The 15,074-nt window shown below is 35.8% G+C and overlaps 1 protein-coding gene across 3 annotated transcripts in view; it reads right to left on the bottom strand.

Moving 5' to 3' along the window:
- Positions 1 to 15,074, bottom strand: part of ADGRG2 (adhesion G protein-coupled receptor G2) — a 59,628-nt gene that overhangs the window by 9,605 nt on the left and 34,949 nt on the right. For 2 of the 3 annotated variants that reach the window (XM_071430434.1, XM_071430436.1), the window contains exons 8-22: positions 14,672 to 14,719; positions 14,055 to 14,122; positions 12,327 to 12,400; positions 11,471 to 11,510; positions 11,314 to 11,348; positions 9,885 to 9,967; positions 9,173 to 9,233; positions 7,994 to 8,682; positions 6,176 to 6,374; positions 5,695 to 5,851; positions 3,482 to 3,631; positions 3,137 to 3,259; positions 1,334 to 1,379; positions 1,113 to 1,216; positions 410 to 534 (exon numbers count right to left, since the gene is read on the bottom strand). In XM_071430434.1, coding sequence (XP_071286535.1) covers positions 410 to 534; positions 1,113 to 1,216; positions 1,334 to 1,379; positions 3,137 to 3,259; positions 3,482 to 3,631; positions 5,695 to 5,851; positions 6,176 to 6,374; positions 7,994 to 8,682; positions 9,173 to 9,233; positions 9,885 to 9,967; positions 11,314 to 11,348; positions 11,471 to 11,510; positions 12,327 to 12,400; positions 14,055 to 14,122; positions 14,672 to 14,719 — 2,002 coding nt within the window. The remainder of the gene's footprint in view (positions 1 to 409; positions 535 to 1,112; positions 1,217 to 1,333; positions 1,380 to 3,136; positions 3,260 to 3,481; positions 3,632 to 5,694; positions 5,852 to 6,175; positions 6,375 to 7,993; positions 8,683 to 9,172; positions 9,234 to 9,884; positions 9,968 to 11,313; positions 11,349 to 11,470; positions 11,511 to 12,326; positions 12,401 to 14,054; positions 14,123 to 14,671; positions 14,720 to 15,074) is intronic. The other variant, XM_071430435.1, reaches the window with a different exon arrangement.

Genomic DNA, 15,074 nt, shown 5'->3' with positions numbered 1-15,074 from the left:
CAAGCTTTTGACTGGGCATCTAAAGCCTTGACAGAGGCAAGTCCCAGTATTAGAATAATGAGAGAATAAAGAAAGAATACAAATGCTTTTAAAAATGCTAAAATTCCATACTGCTTTTTTGTGCATTGTATCTTAAATACATTCCTTCACACTTCTATTATGATAATTCATTATAAAATACTTCAGAGTGCTACTTCTTCACTTTTTACTGCCTAGAGCCTCATGATAATTTACTTGTTGATCAGATTAACATTTCTGAAGACTGAATCAACATCTTCCTGGTGAACTGGCCAAATCTGTGCATTATTTGTGGAGACAGAATCCATACCTATTGAAAAGGATTTCTCAGTGAAGACTACAATCAATCACAATTGAAGAATACTGGGAGCTCAGCTGAATGGGTACTTACTCAAAGGCTATGTAGGTCACAAGAGTAACAGAAAGAAAAATTGCAGAGAGGCCACAGCCTATATATGATATAAAAGTCAGTACCAATTCTTGTGTGGGATTCAGAGGAGTACTTCCATACAAGTCCTAAAACAGAAACAGAAGTTATTTTCAGAGAACAGGTTTATTTATTGGAAAAATATAAAGAAAAATTTAAAAAATCAAAACACACCTTTCCCTCTACACTTACAAATAAAAAAAGGACTCCATTCCTTTTATCATGGCTCTTAAAAAAGGTTAGATGAAAAAAAAAGCCAAGCTAGTCTTGTAAAGAGCAGGGAGCTGGAACTCCATGGTCCTTATGGGTCCCTTCCAACTTGAGATATTATTTTATAATTCTATGACCCTAATTGTGAAACCCCATTTGATTAAAAATCTGTTTAAAATTTGATTTCCTAAATTTTATTTGGAGTATAAACAAATTGCCTGCCTAAATTAGAAATCTGCAGCACTTAAAGAACTTTTTTTTCCTCCAGTGGAACCCATGGACTCCCATTCAACAAGGAGCTTAAGCATGTGCCTAATTGTATGGCTACCTGCACTAACACTAAAGTGAATAGAACCTGAGTATTATTTATTAGCTTGCATGGGCTTATTGGGTCTTCATTTGCTTAACACAACTCAAGGTTAAATGTGTAAGATTGCATAATTCTTAAAATAATTACCATCAAAACTGCAAAACTTGTGAGATGGTTGCATGAACAGACTGTTTCATTTACTCTACTTTCTTTCACTATGCAACCTTCGTATGACCAGCCTCCATGTCCACCTGTTAAAAAAAGCAGCTTTGTAATTCATAAAAGGTTTAATTTATATCAATGTGAATAAACATAGCTTTTAACATAGCTAAAACAGCATAGCATCTTGGGAGATCTCAAGTACTTACCATTTTTATTGAAGTCCCAAAAAACACATCTAACTGTCGAATTATCCTGTTTAGGAGTGTAAACAAAAAAAACCAAAAAACAAGTTACTAAACTGTGAGTTTAGAATCAAATGATTTATGAATGATCTACAAAATACAGGGAAGAATAAACACTGTATACAGCAAATATGCCTCTTCTATGTGAACACAAAATAAATTTAGGTGCATAAAAGGATTGAAAAGTGCATGCAAAAATATGCTGAACTGTGGGATCTCAGCACATCGTTCCCGATGTCCAGAGATGCCAGGAGAACCCTTGGGGGTCTCGAAAACCCTGGAATGTTGCCAAGAGTGCTTGGTGGCTTGATTTTGATCCATCCACAGAAGTAACAAGAGTCTGAGGACAAGAGAATCGCTTTAGAGTACAAGGTGTAAAAGAGACACATTTAGAGGGTGAGATATAGACTTTAAGGTTTTTGGTACAGGGGGGTTATGGAGACAAGATGGAGGGATCAGGGCGTGTCTTGTCCTTCTTCTTTCTTCTTCTTGTCCTCCATCTCCTGTGATGATGTTGGCACTTGGGGATTGGTTTCTGGTGAAGGTGCACTTGCCAACATGGGTGAAAAGCATTGGGAAATAAAGGTAAATATTGTATACGTAGGTTTTAGTATAAAAAGACATGACCGCCCCGTGGGTGGTCAGAGAGTGCCTGTGACTGCCTGCAGATCAGACCTCTGTTGGGCAGACAGAAAAATTTTGTAGATAAGAAATAATAAACAACCTGAAGACCGAAAGCTGAAGAGTCCAGACTCGTCCTTTGCATCGCGCCCACCAAAGAACCACCCTACCCGTGTCGGGGCAGAGACAGACAGCCGAACCCGACACTGAACAGATTTGAAGTCACAAGACAGGAACTAGCTCTTGTGCTTATGCAAAATTCTGTTCCTGGTAGAACCTTTTGAATGCTTTTTCAATGTCTTCCCACACCATACAAATTCTTGGGATTTCTCCTCCTTCCAGATCTTGTAAGTTTTGAAGTCATGATCACACAGAAAAGGAAAAACCTTTTCATTTGCAAATATTTGATCACTTCCTACTATCACAATGTTAAACATTTACACATAGATTTCCTCACACACGTGCAAATTCTATAAATACCAGCAGAAATACACGATATTGCTATAAATACTAATACTTCTACAGTTATAGCTCAAAACTTATTATTATGTCAAAACAAGTAAAGACACCGCTAAGCCAGCTCCTAAAAAACTCCAGGTCAATTAGTGGAATCCCCACATTTGTCAGTTTATAATAATTGAATATTTAAAACTCTCTTAAGATATGAGATAGAAGATTTTAATCTTTGATGCTCCTTTCAGAAAGAGATGGTGTGTAAGAATCCTAATACTTCCTGATGATACAATCCTGTGTTTCAGTTCCCCTAAGAAAACAGATTTATATTATTTTCTGGCCATACAACACCCACAAATGTCATGACTACAGCATCTACGATAGCAACCCATGCTTTCAGTGTTCCCTCTAAGAGCTTTTATTCTTTGTAGAATAAGACAGACAAGTAAATAAGAAAGATAAAGCGGAATGAATTTGTGATAGAGCATTGCCTTACACTACTTGAGAACCAAAATTTATACAAGTGGCAAATAAGCAAACAGGAGTTATTTTTAATGTCCAGTTTTAAATGAAATGTCCACACTAGTAAAGCAGAACAAGCTGACCTGTATTCTTAGTCAAATGTTTCCACTACAACAACTTCAGTGGAGTCAACAAAACTGTACTTTAAGTCTGCCAAAATGTAAATTTTACCTGATTAGGCTTGATATTCTGTAAAAGGACAGTAACATTTGCCGTTAAGTTACTAATAGTGAGGTTAGCAACACTTGATGATATAACACTGCTGATTAAAGATGCATTCTTCAAAGACAGGTCCTGGAACGACAAAAAAATTTAAGATTTTAAAATCTTAAAGGAAACAATACTAGAGTACAGCACCCACAAGCTCATTTACTATGTGGAAAAAGCACTGGACAAAAGTAATTATTTTTTAAGTCAGAAGTTTTAAAATGTGTTTTGTGGGGAAAAAAAAATCCATTCATATTTTGCTCTAAGCTTGAATTTAAAACCTTATGAACAGTGGGCCAAAAAAAATACCTGGAACACAGTGGTCTTTTTAAAGAAGTTGAATATAATTCTAGAAGCCAAGTCCAACTCTTCAGTGCGTAAATTTTTCAGCAAGGATGGAGGAAGTGTAATTGATCCAAGATTATTTAAATTCTGAATTGGCTGAACTCCTAGAGAGATCTGAAAAATAAACACCAGGATTATGCTTCGTTTCAGTCTGCAAATAAATAAATTATGACTTATTTTCAGTTTAAAACTTCAAAATAAATACCTCATTAATTACTGTCACAAACTCACTGCTGCTCTCATTCCTCTCCCACTCCAATGCATAAATAGCACTTATAGGAATGAAAAGGATGCATCCCATTTCAGGTCTGCCTACCACTGAAAATAATCTGGCTTTAACAATTTCCCTACAGGGACATAACACACCACTGTGTGTTTTGTATTGATTTGGAAAAGGTGAGGAGCAAAAACTCTGTGTAGCTGTAACTGTGTAGGGAGATCAACAGCTTGAAAGCCTGCAAAGGCAAAGAAGTTTTATACTCTGGAGGGAGTATGTCAGAATTCAGAAAAAATGAAAATAGCCATTATTTGTGAATATATTTTTATGTTCAGGAGGTCAAGTTTATATTCGTAGATAAGACATAAACCCTAACTTTTTGATCGTCTGGCAAAAACTACAAAAGTAAACTGGATAAGCTACAATTCAGGTACCTCAAGAGCTTAGTGATCTTATACTGTACAAAAAGAGATCTGAACTTTCACCCATTTTATGTGCTGCACGTTTTATTTGCAGTGCTTACAGGCCAGGGAGCTTTGTTTAGTACAGAATCTCTCAACATTCCTGTCATACATTAGTCCTTTACATACAAATATTATCACCTCAGAGTTCCTGGGAGATGTGAAACATTAGTAGTACTGCAGAAAGAAATTATCTGAGTATTGAAAGAATGGCTGTAATAAGAGTAACAGTGTGAACTCCCCAAAGTGCCCTAACAATGTGATTTAACTCATCTGTTTAGACCAGCTCACTCCAAATGTTGTTGATCATGCATCCCCTAAAAATTTTTGAGCATGAACCCCAGTATATACCTATCCATAAGTTGCATGTATGAATTAGTTTACTAATATATTATGCAAGTTATAAAATACTTTTTTAAAAATTAAGGAGATTAAAAATTACTTTTAAAAATGTATTTTTAAATTTATTATAAAATATAAATATAAATAACATTTTCCTGCACTGCACTGGACTGTCGTGTGCACACCCTGGGGTACTCAAACCCCACTTTGGAGATCACTGGTGTAGACAGCCATCAAAGAAATCCTGAATCAATTCCACAAAAGCACTCCTGTTGCTCTAGTTTGAAGTAGATGAAAATTATTGAAAATTTTCAGTGTTTCATTGCCAATACCATGAAATAAAAAAATCATTCCTTAGCAAATATCTGTATGTCAGCACTAGCATCTCCTAATCATCTCACATTCATGCACTATATATTGCTCAGTAATAGAAAAGAACTCAAATCTTAAACATTTATATAATTTTCAGTAACACAGAAAAGTTCCAGTACTACATATGGCTTACGATACATTAAGCTATTTTCTTCTCTGAGGAGGCAGAATGTGTCAAAACTGGTCGAAAACTTTCCATCTCTCCTTGCTTAAGCCTCCAAGGCTGGTATTGTCCATTATTTTCTCTGTCAGGAGGGAGGTTTTGAATGAGATAAAGGGGATCCAACCAAACTTTCTAAGCACTTCTTTCTTGGTGAGATGCCATTAGTGACAAATGTTCTGAGCATCATTATCCAAGCAACATACATAATAGCTCTTTTCTGGAACCTTCTACAATTATTTCCTTCTAACAGATGAGGCCATCTGGCAACACTCCTTGACAAATTTCAGCACTGTCATGGTGGTTGAATAAATGATTCATAATTCAGGGGGCTTGAGGCAAAGTTATTCTGCCAAGCACTTTGTCCATTCTGGTATTCTAGCTGTACCCTCTCCAACAGCTTATTAGTTCTGCCAGTTTCTGCTAAGTCAGCTCCCTTTTACACCTATTTACACAGTTGAAAATTAAAGGAAAAACTGTGAAGGGCTTACAAAAAGTCTGAAACTAACATGAACTAAAGATCCTGACACTGACATAAACAAACACATATTCCTATAAATATAAAACTATAAACACTTTAAAATAAATGTTTGACAATTTGTAGGTATTGTAAGTATTTTGTAACCTGGAGATCAGCTGAGTCCTGGACAGCAAAAGACATTTGGTTGGAGCGGATTCTGTTGGTTTGGACAACTGCCAGAGCCAAGGAAGGAGATACAAATTCAGCAGATGATGTTGATAAGTTTAGTTTTAAGCCAATATAGTCCACCAGCTTTATAATTCTGTTAAGAAAAAGCATACTTAGTATTACCAAGCACATACATCCAAAATTCTCAAGCAAGTTATGGTTATGGAGCAATAATCTGAATATAATGCAAAATGATCACTTATGATGGTGTCAACAAAAATACCCCACCATTTTCCATGGCATTATATTATAGTAGAGCTGGTAACATTAGAATGATAGTCCTTCCATTTTGAATAACTACATAAAAGAACAAGAAATATTACTCTGGATTATGATTATGAAAAAGTGAAACTTGCTGAAGCCAATTTGTCAAGACAGTAAATACAACACTCCTGTAATCTATTGCCAAATGACCTACCTGTTAGAAATTCGTGGTGGCAATGGCTGAGAAGCAGTGAGGATAGTGCTCACCTCACTAACCATCCTTTCTACATCTTTTGGCTCTATTTTTCCAGCTGCTAAATCATTTTCTATTTTGGACACGATTTGCTCAGCTGTGGCGATACTAATGGTGGTGTGCACAGAAGTTATATTTGTGGTAGCTGAAAGGGTTTTTCCTGTGACAAATAAAATTAAACATTGTGTTCAACAAATGATGTAAGCTTGGAGAAGCAAAAAAATTAAACAGTTCTCTTGATTAAAAAATTGTATCACTACTCATAAGGGTCTCAACATGTAATTTCTCCCTATCAGCTACTTTGCAGACAGTGGCAATTTAAATCTCATGAAAACATAAAGCAAGATTTCAAACTGAAAACATGAAATTAATGTTTTATTGATTTCAAAGTTCCTCACATCAGACCGTTAATATATTAAATATATTTAATATATTAAATAACCTATTATTTTGAATTTTTAGCCACTGAATGCCTGAATGTAGAGTAAAATCAAGATAGTGTCAGAAATTTGAAAAGAAGCTTGCATAGAATTTTCATAAGAAAATACATAGCCTCTAAGAATATTCCCAGGCAATAACAATATTTTAAGGATGATCCAACATTTCTGTGCAGTATTTTAAATATTAGGTTAGTTTAAAAAAAAAATCTACCTTGCTCTCTGGCTTAATTTTTTCTGTCCAAAAGACATTTGTTCTAATGGGAATTGAGCACTGTACCTACCTATGACAGTTAGAAACAACAGTGTAGGGTGAGCAGTAGGGTGAGCTATCACTCACCATGTCCAAAGGCATCAGAATTTATTTTAAAATACATCAAGTGAAAGCTGTCTCAGGCTTTTCACCCAGAACAGAATCGCAGAACCATTTAGGTTGGAAAAGACCTCTAAGATCCAGTCCAGCCTTTGACTAAACATCACTTTGAAAACTAGATCACAGCACTGAGTGCCATTCCAGTTGTTTCTTGAACATCTCCAGTGATGGTGACTCCACCACATCCCTGAGCAGCCCATTCCAATGCTTAACAACCCTTCCAGAGAAGAAATTCTTCCTGATGTCCAACAACCTCCCTGGCACAGCTTGTGGCCATTGACTCCTATCCTGTTACTGGTTGCCTGGGAGAAGAGGCTGACCCCCACCTAGCTACAATCTCCTTTCTGGGAGTTGTACAATAAGGCCAATCCTGAGACTCCTCCAGCCCTTTCCCAGCTCCGTTGCCCTTCTCTGGACTCGCTCCAGCGCCTCAATGTCCTTCTTGTAGTGAGGGGTCCAGAAATAGACACGAGGTGTGAGGTATGGCCTCACCAGTGCTGACTACAGAGGACAAACACTGCCCTGGTCTTGCTGGCCACACTACTGCTGACACAGGCCAGGATGCCACTGGCCTTCTTGGCCACCTGGGCACACCGGGCTCATGCTCAGCCACTGTCAGCCAGAACTACCAGGTCCTTTTCCTTGGGGCAGCTTTCAGACACTACTCCCCAAGCCTGGACTCTTCCCCAGGGTTGCTGTGACCCAAGTGCAGGAGCCAGCACTTGGCCTTGTTGAGCCTTTCATACAGTTGGCCTCAGCCCATCAATCCAGCTTGTCCAGATCCCTCTGTAGAACCTTCTTACCTTCCAGCAGATCAACACTCCCATCCAAAGTAATTCACAATAATTATAAGGACACCTCCCATATATATATACTTTATATATATATAAACATTGTTTAATGAAGTTTAAAAGCAAATCCAGTATATGGCATTCAAACAAAAAATAATTATTTACTTTTCATATTTACCTGGGGTCCCATGGCCATCAGCAGTAGAATGAGGATGAGAAGCTGAGACAGAACGGTTGACAGGACTAGCAGTGGGGGTCAAAGATATTGTGAAAGGAGTAAGGGGAACAATAGGTACTGCACTGACATTTCTGTGAGCAGATATAGGTTGGTTTGAAGCAGGGGGAATTTGTGCAACAGAATCGGTGATTGCCTCAAAGGGGCGATTTAAAATTGCAAGTTTGTGAGGCTCAGAAGAAGAAAGTGAAGAATGTTTAGTGTAACCTACAGAAGGAGAAAGTATTGTAACAGTCTTGTTTAGGTGTGCAGCATCAGATTTAATTGAGAAAGCAGTACTAGTGATAGATTTTGTTGCAGGTATGGGAACAGTGATGTATTTGTTGGAAGTTATGGAAGGAAAAGTTGGCACGGTAGGTTGAGCAAGAGACTCGGAAGAGGAGCGTGTAGTGGTAACACTGGTGGAAGGCATAGAGTTTTCAGAGAGAGGGCTTGTAAGGGGAGATGTGGAAAGAGTTCCAGAAAAATAAATTTCTGTGTATGGTGGGATCAGTGGTCTAATTGTGGAGCTTTGTTTAGCAGAAAGCATAGTGGGGGGAATAAAAGAATTAGATTTGAGGAAAGTCTTTTTAGGGAGAGAAGGAGAATGAGGGGAAGGAACCCATATAAAATGAGGTGGCACTTGTATAGTACTGTAAAAGAAAAAAAGGTACAAAAATCCAGGTTAAGTTTAACATTTTTTCTATTTTAAAGAAAACAAGTTATAATAGAGGAATATATATAAAAATTATATGGACGTACTAATAATGATGTATATTTTAAAATCAATCAGATTGGATGTTTCATGCTCTAATACTTAGAAGGTTCTTACATTCTCTATTGCTGTAGTTGTTAACTAGGAAGTCTATAAACAAATACTACTACTGCCTTTGCTGCCTGCTCTGAGGGTGAGCTGTTGTTGAACACAAAAGCTAGATGCATCACAGAAAAAAATAAAAAAAGGGATAAGAAGGGAGGGAAGGGAAAGAGGCTGGAAAGAGGAAGGAGCTACACTGGAAAATGACTGTCAGCTTTTTCTTGTGGAGTCCTTTTTGGCTATTACACTGAAGCATGGAAGTTGACTCTAGCCATGTATTAAGAAATTTAGGAAATAAGCAAATCAAATTTTGTATTTATACTTACTACATTCGTAATTCTTCAGCAGTCAAGGAACAGTACTTCAGTGATGAACAGCAGCACTGATCTGAGATGACAAAGAAGCATTATTATCCTTAAGCATAACAACTGCTAATACCATTAAGTAGAATATTTAACCATGTGTACTATGTCCTTAAACAACAGTATATACTGCATAATTTATTTTGAAGTTTGTTCACAAATTAGTTTTGCAAAACAAAAGAACACTTGACCAGTCAGAATATTGCCATACCGCCAGATTTTTGTTCAATGCCTGACAAGTTCAGATTTCTCTTTTTTTTTTTAAATTTTAAACAACCCAAAATGCAGCACAACAGCTTTTGAAACAGAGACAAATGGTATGAGCCAGTACTCCATCCTGTCACAATATCACTAAGAAAAGTTGGCTACTTAACAACCCTTTCAATTCAGATTGCCATTTCAGCAAGACATTTATGTTCTCATCTTAATTTACACCTAATCCTTTCAAAGTATGCTTTATTAAAGTAGCTGGTAATTTTATACTAAAATGTTCTAAAAAGTTATTTCTATCACATACATCCCCAAAAATCAGAAGGCTGCATTTTTATGCATTTATTTGCTCAAACCAAAACCAAAAATATTTTGATCCAATAGTAACTATCTTGTCTTTTTAGCTACTTGAAGACCATGTCTTTACATAAAATTGTGATGAGACTGTGTTTAAAGGACAACTTACCAAGTTGACTTATTTTTGCCTTTTGTGTTAAACTGCTTATATTCTCTCTCTCAGCCAGCTTCATTATGAAATTGCAGTGTGTACTAAAAGAGAAGAAAAAAGCTTAAGACTCAAGAAAGAGAGCTGCCTCATCTTTCTAACAGAAGTAACACCAAATGCTAAATTAAAGCATATTAGTACAAATGCTAAGTGTGAAAGCACATTATTCCTAGGCTCTGTCAGATTTGGGCACATTTTTATGTGCATTTAAAAATGCACATAAACCACTATGCCAGGCCGATTAAAAGCACAATAATCAGTTTGTGGCACTTATTGTCCCTTCTCTCTACTGTGTCAATTCTTAAATGGGGTCCTTCCTGATCAATGTTGGTCATTGAAGAGCTGATAATTTTGTAAGGATAACAATGTTATCTCTGCTGTTAGTGTAAATATGCCAGTGTTTACGAAACCTTCACCAACAGAAGAAGCCAGCATTCTCTCTTGACTTTAGAGAGAACTTCAGTGACCCATTTCAGCATGTAACTCCATCTTTACAACTACAGTTCGAGGACTTGAAGCCCTGCCTAAACTAGGGAACCTTCAGAAAATTTTTCATATTCAGCAAATGCAAACATAGAGATGAATGAAAAGGTTTCTTTCCAGCTCATAAGAATTAAAAGATTACTCTAGCAACTGCCAGTATACCACATGAAGGGGTGATCTGACTGCTTTCTATTTCATTTGAGGGTTTTGGACTTTTCTTTCATCCCAATCCAGGAAAATAAAGTCCAGATTCAAGTTTTTGGGGAAATCAAGTTTCATTTTGTTTTAGAATACAGCATTTCCAAGCTGATCACTTTAAAGAACGATCTAATGGTGAGTAGCAATTAAACTGAGATATCATCTACTTTTTAGGGTTTCTAGGATCACATCTCTGGAGCAGCTTTGCCATTTTGATCATCCATGGTTTCCAGACTCTGAACTGTTTACTTCCTCAGGCTCCCCCTACCCCAAGGATGGTTGGTTTGCCAAGCTGAAGAACAGCGACTTGGGATGCCTCAAGTAAATCCCTCATAAAGATTGCAGTGCATTCACAGGTTCTGGAATTCTGGTGCTCCCAGTTACATGACTCAGGTAATATCAAGATGCAGAAGAAATATGGCAGGGAAGCCTGGGCTTCAGCAGAAGACTAATGAGAAGCAACACATTTGGGTTAAATGAAATCAACAAAATCTAAAAGGCTTTTTCAAAATCACTAATGCCAGGACAATAACCAGAAATGAGAATTTCTTTGTTAACCTATACATATTTCTCCAACCTGTTTCTTGGACTTCTGAACTTCCTAGAGAGTTTGTCTTTTTCTTGTGCTAAAGAGCCATGCATACTTCACATATCACAAGATGATATATGAGTTTTTAAATATTTTTTCTTTAAAAATTTAAAAACAAACCTCTGGTTTTCTGCACTGCATTCCATAACAGAGGACTGTAATGACAAATGAAAACAGAAAAAATAAAAGGTTTATAAGGAGAAGTCAGGACTGATGCTTTATCAGAAGTAATTTGGAAAAAAGTTTTCCAGAGAGTAACAACAATCAATAATCTTACCTCACTTACTGCTTGCAAGGTTTTGTTGAACTCTGAAATGCTTTAAATAAAATATTACTGTTAGGAAGGATTTTTAGTTATGTTTCTAAAAACAATTACAACAATTTAATTTAAAAAACAATTACAGAGAAAAAATATTTTTCCAGTTAATCAATGATTTTTTTAAAGTCAGGTCAGCTGTAATACTGTAAAACCTCCAGCATTAAACATTTGAAGAGCTGACTTTTATTAGTCACTACACAAACTAAATTTAAACCTCTGTCATCACATTTGAATATCAACCCATTGCAAATGTTATTTAAAAGAGCAGAAGATAAATCTTAATGTTGCCTTTTGCCAAGCATTACTTGGAATACAATTCTAAATTTATACTCAAAACCACAGAAATAGAATGAGTAAGAAATACAGATTTCTTCTATAAACAAAATTTCTTGGCCAACCACATCTTTTGGTTTTCAGGGTAAGTTTGGGTAATATTCACTCATTCAAACCTCTCCTTAAAAAGACTGGGAAAGAAAAATCGAAACCAAAATAAAACCATAGATATGACTTCAAGAATATTTATTAAAGAACATGCAGCTAGGAAAGTTCTCTTCATCATTTCCTACCAGATAAACTGAATCCTTAAATTATAACAAACATTTGGTGCACCATTTTTTAAAAGAAATTCCAGTGGTACATGAACTAATTAAGAGTATTCTAACCAGTATGAACTTTATGTTAAAGAGCAAGAACTTGGAACTTGTGAAATTTTTAATGTGCAGGAATAACACAAAGTCCACTCAACACATGGAAGGTCTCATTTCATCTTTTTCAAATACAATAAAGATTTCAATTCTTATTCAGAATTACTCACCTCAGTTCTTGTGGGGTATGTGCTGGAATTTCAATTAATTTTTTTACTTGATTGTGGGTGGTTATATTATTAATCTGTTAGGAAAAAAGAACCCACAGGTAAGTACAACCAGTAATTTTTAGCCTTAAAAGAAAATTGTTCATTTCACACATTTTGATAGGCTGAAATTACAAAGATAAGAAGCATGTTTTCTCATGAATACACTGCAACAAGTATTTACCACGACATTGTTGTTACAATTTATTGAAAGAATTGTTGATCTAGTATAAATCAAACCCCAAAATCTTTGTGAAAGATAGGGGCAAAAGGACAGTAAACTCATCATGTCTTATGCTGGAAAAAGAGGAGTTTGGCTTAGTTTGCAACAAAGACAGCTTACTCCAGACACTGAATGATTTTTTTAACTCTAAGTGCAACAATGGGGCAAGCTTCATAAATGACATAAATAATAGATGACAGAATACTGGCAGTGAGAAGTCAAGAACTGTAGTGAAAGACATGATAAAACTGAGCTAAACAAGTATGACCTAGCATTAGGGTCTGGGGATAAACTGAGGTTTATCTAAGAGCCCTTTCTATAGATGTATTCTATGTATTCTTATAGGGATTAAGCATTACTGGTTAATTTTACATTTTGTGCAAACAGCAAGGGCCATGAGAAGAAACATCATCTAATATACGTGGCATTGATTTCCCCTAAGAAATATTCTTCTAAAAAGCAAGAGTTTCAAGAGATGGAAACCAGTTTTACCAGAAGCTGTAGGTGTAATGTTACCATGCCAGGCCAGTTTCAGTAGGCATTATCACCACTGAAACACAACAAAATGTAGAGATGGCTTTTGCCAGGGGCATATCTCTGCCCAAACCTGATGCTCCATGTGCAGCAGCTCTTCTCTGTGCTAACATTGCTGACTACTCTCATGCTTTCAGGGACTGGCATGTGAAATCTCAGGCTGAGGGTTGACAGGGATGCGTAGGATAAAGATGCAAGGTCCTTCGTTTTTCCTCCCCTCAGTTTCCATCTGTAACAACTAAAAATTCTCATCCTCATAGTATTATGAGTAGTATTTTTTAAAAATACCTTGATACTGGGTATACTTTTTTTATAATACTTTGATTTTTTTATAATACCTTGATATAATACCTTGATACTGGGTCACCTATATGGTCCTTGCCATGCATGACACAACCTCTCTTGTGTTGTATAAATGGACACATTCATGTCACATAAGCCTATTGCAAAATTAATAACTCAGTAACCACAAGCCAAAAAACAGAATGATCATGCAAAAGCATAATTGAAAAAATACACAAAAAGCCATAGCCATATGAGAATCTCAATATGAATTATTCCAGGATATAATCCAACTTTAATTATACCCAAATAGTTGCCATCTAGTGATGCTCATCTTCCAAACACAAGTGCCTAAAGTAATCTCCAGAGGAAGATCTTGTGTGTCTAAATGTAAATTCTTGAGATTACCCAGGGCTTCTCCCTTCTTTCAGTGGCTATGTAGAGAATACAGGTCCTTACTGTAGGAAGGTTACTTAGCTGGAATTTTAAAATTTAGCTGCAAAGCAGCTGTTTAAAACAGAGCTGTTCCATTCACTGCAAATAGTATCTTGTACTGCAAACACAGTAAGAATCATGCTACTTATTTAAAGTGTATACAAAGAAATTCACTTCAACCTTCCTTACAATAATGTTTTAAAAGAAAGAATACTTACTATTTCAACATTTAGTGATGCATTACTTTCTTCACTTGCCCGAAGTTTTACCTTGCCCACATAGAACACTAAAACCAAAAGTAAAAAAGTTAGGAAATCAATGCTAAAACACACAATGTAAAATTTTTTTGAGAATTGCAAGACTTACTGCCTTGTGTTTTGATACAAGGGAAATAAGAACACTTGCACTAGCTTATCTACCTTTGCAATTGTTCTTCCATCTTTTCACCTATTTCAACAAATGAACTAGTCCAATAGCTTCATTATTTTCCATATATTCCTTCCAGGTAATCTTTTCCCAAAACAGAAAAACTGCACTTCATATTACTATAAATAGAACTCCTTAGCTTACTTGTTTCTTGGGGTTTTTCCACAATTCTTATGTGTAATGGTGTGCCTTTGATGAGAAACCAAAGATCAAAAGTACAAGAATCTAAACACTTTTTAACCTCCCCACCTTTAATATTTTTTGAATTAATATAAAATCTCTCTAAATTTACAAGGAAATTTATTACAGAACTAGCTTTTACATGGCAACTAAACATTGCTTCATTACTCAGTGTATAAAATGGTTGGATAATATTTTATGTAGAAAAAGGGAAAAGAAAACCACTAACCTGAATAATTACAGGCCCGTGTTATGTTGCATACAATGGTTTCTCCTGCTATAGATTTGTTGGGGGGAAAAAACCAAACAACTACTGATTAAAAAAGTTAAACCTAAATCCAATATAATCACACAATATAATCCAATACACATATTTACAATCATTCCAGTGTTTGAAATTTATCTTCTGGAAGTATTTGACATATTTTCTAGGCTTCAACTCTCTAAGCACTTACCATGACATTTTCCAAGACTTAGTATTCAGAAATATGCTGCCTTTGATTAATTATGTTGAATAATTTTCTCCAACAGTTTTGATAGAAGACTCATATGCAAGGGGTCGCAATTTTTTTTAAATTTAAATATAAACAGAAACCAGCATATAATTGATAAGCTCTTTAATTATCACAGAA

This window comes from Agelaius tricolor, unplaced genomic scaffold, assembly GCF_023055355.1.
Source record: "Agelaius tricolor isolate 1412-34295 unplaced genomic scaffold, bAgeTri1.0.p SCAF_7, whole genome shotgun sequence".
NCBI lineage: Eukaryota > Metazoa > Chordata > Aves > Passeriformes > Icteridae > Agelaius > Agelaius tricolor.
The sequence above is the reverse complement of the archived record's forward strand: the minus strand, read 5'-3'. Positions and strand labels throughout refer to the sequence as shown.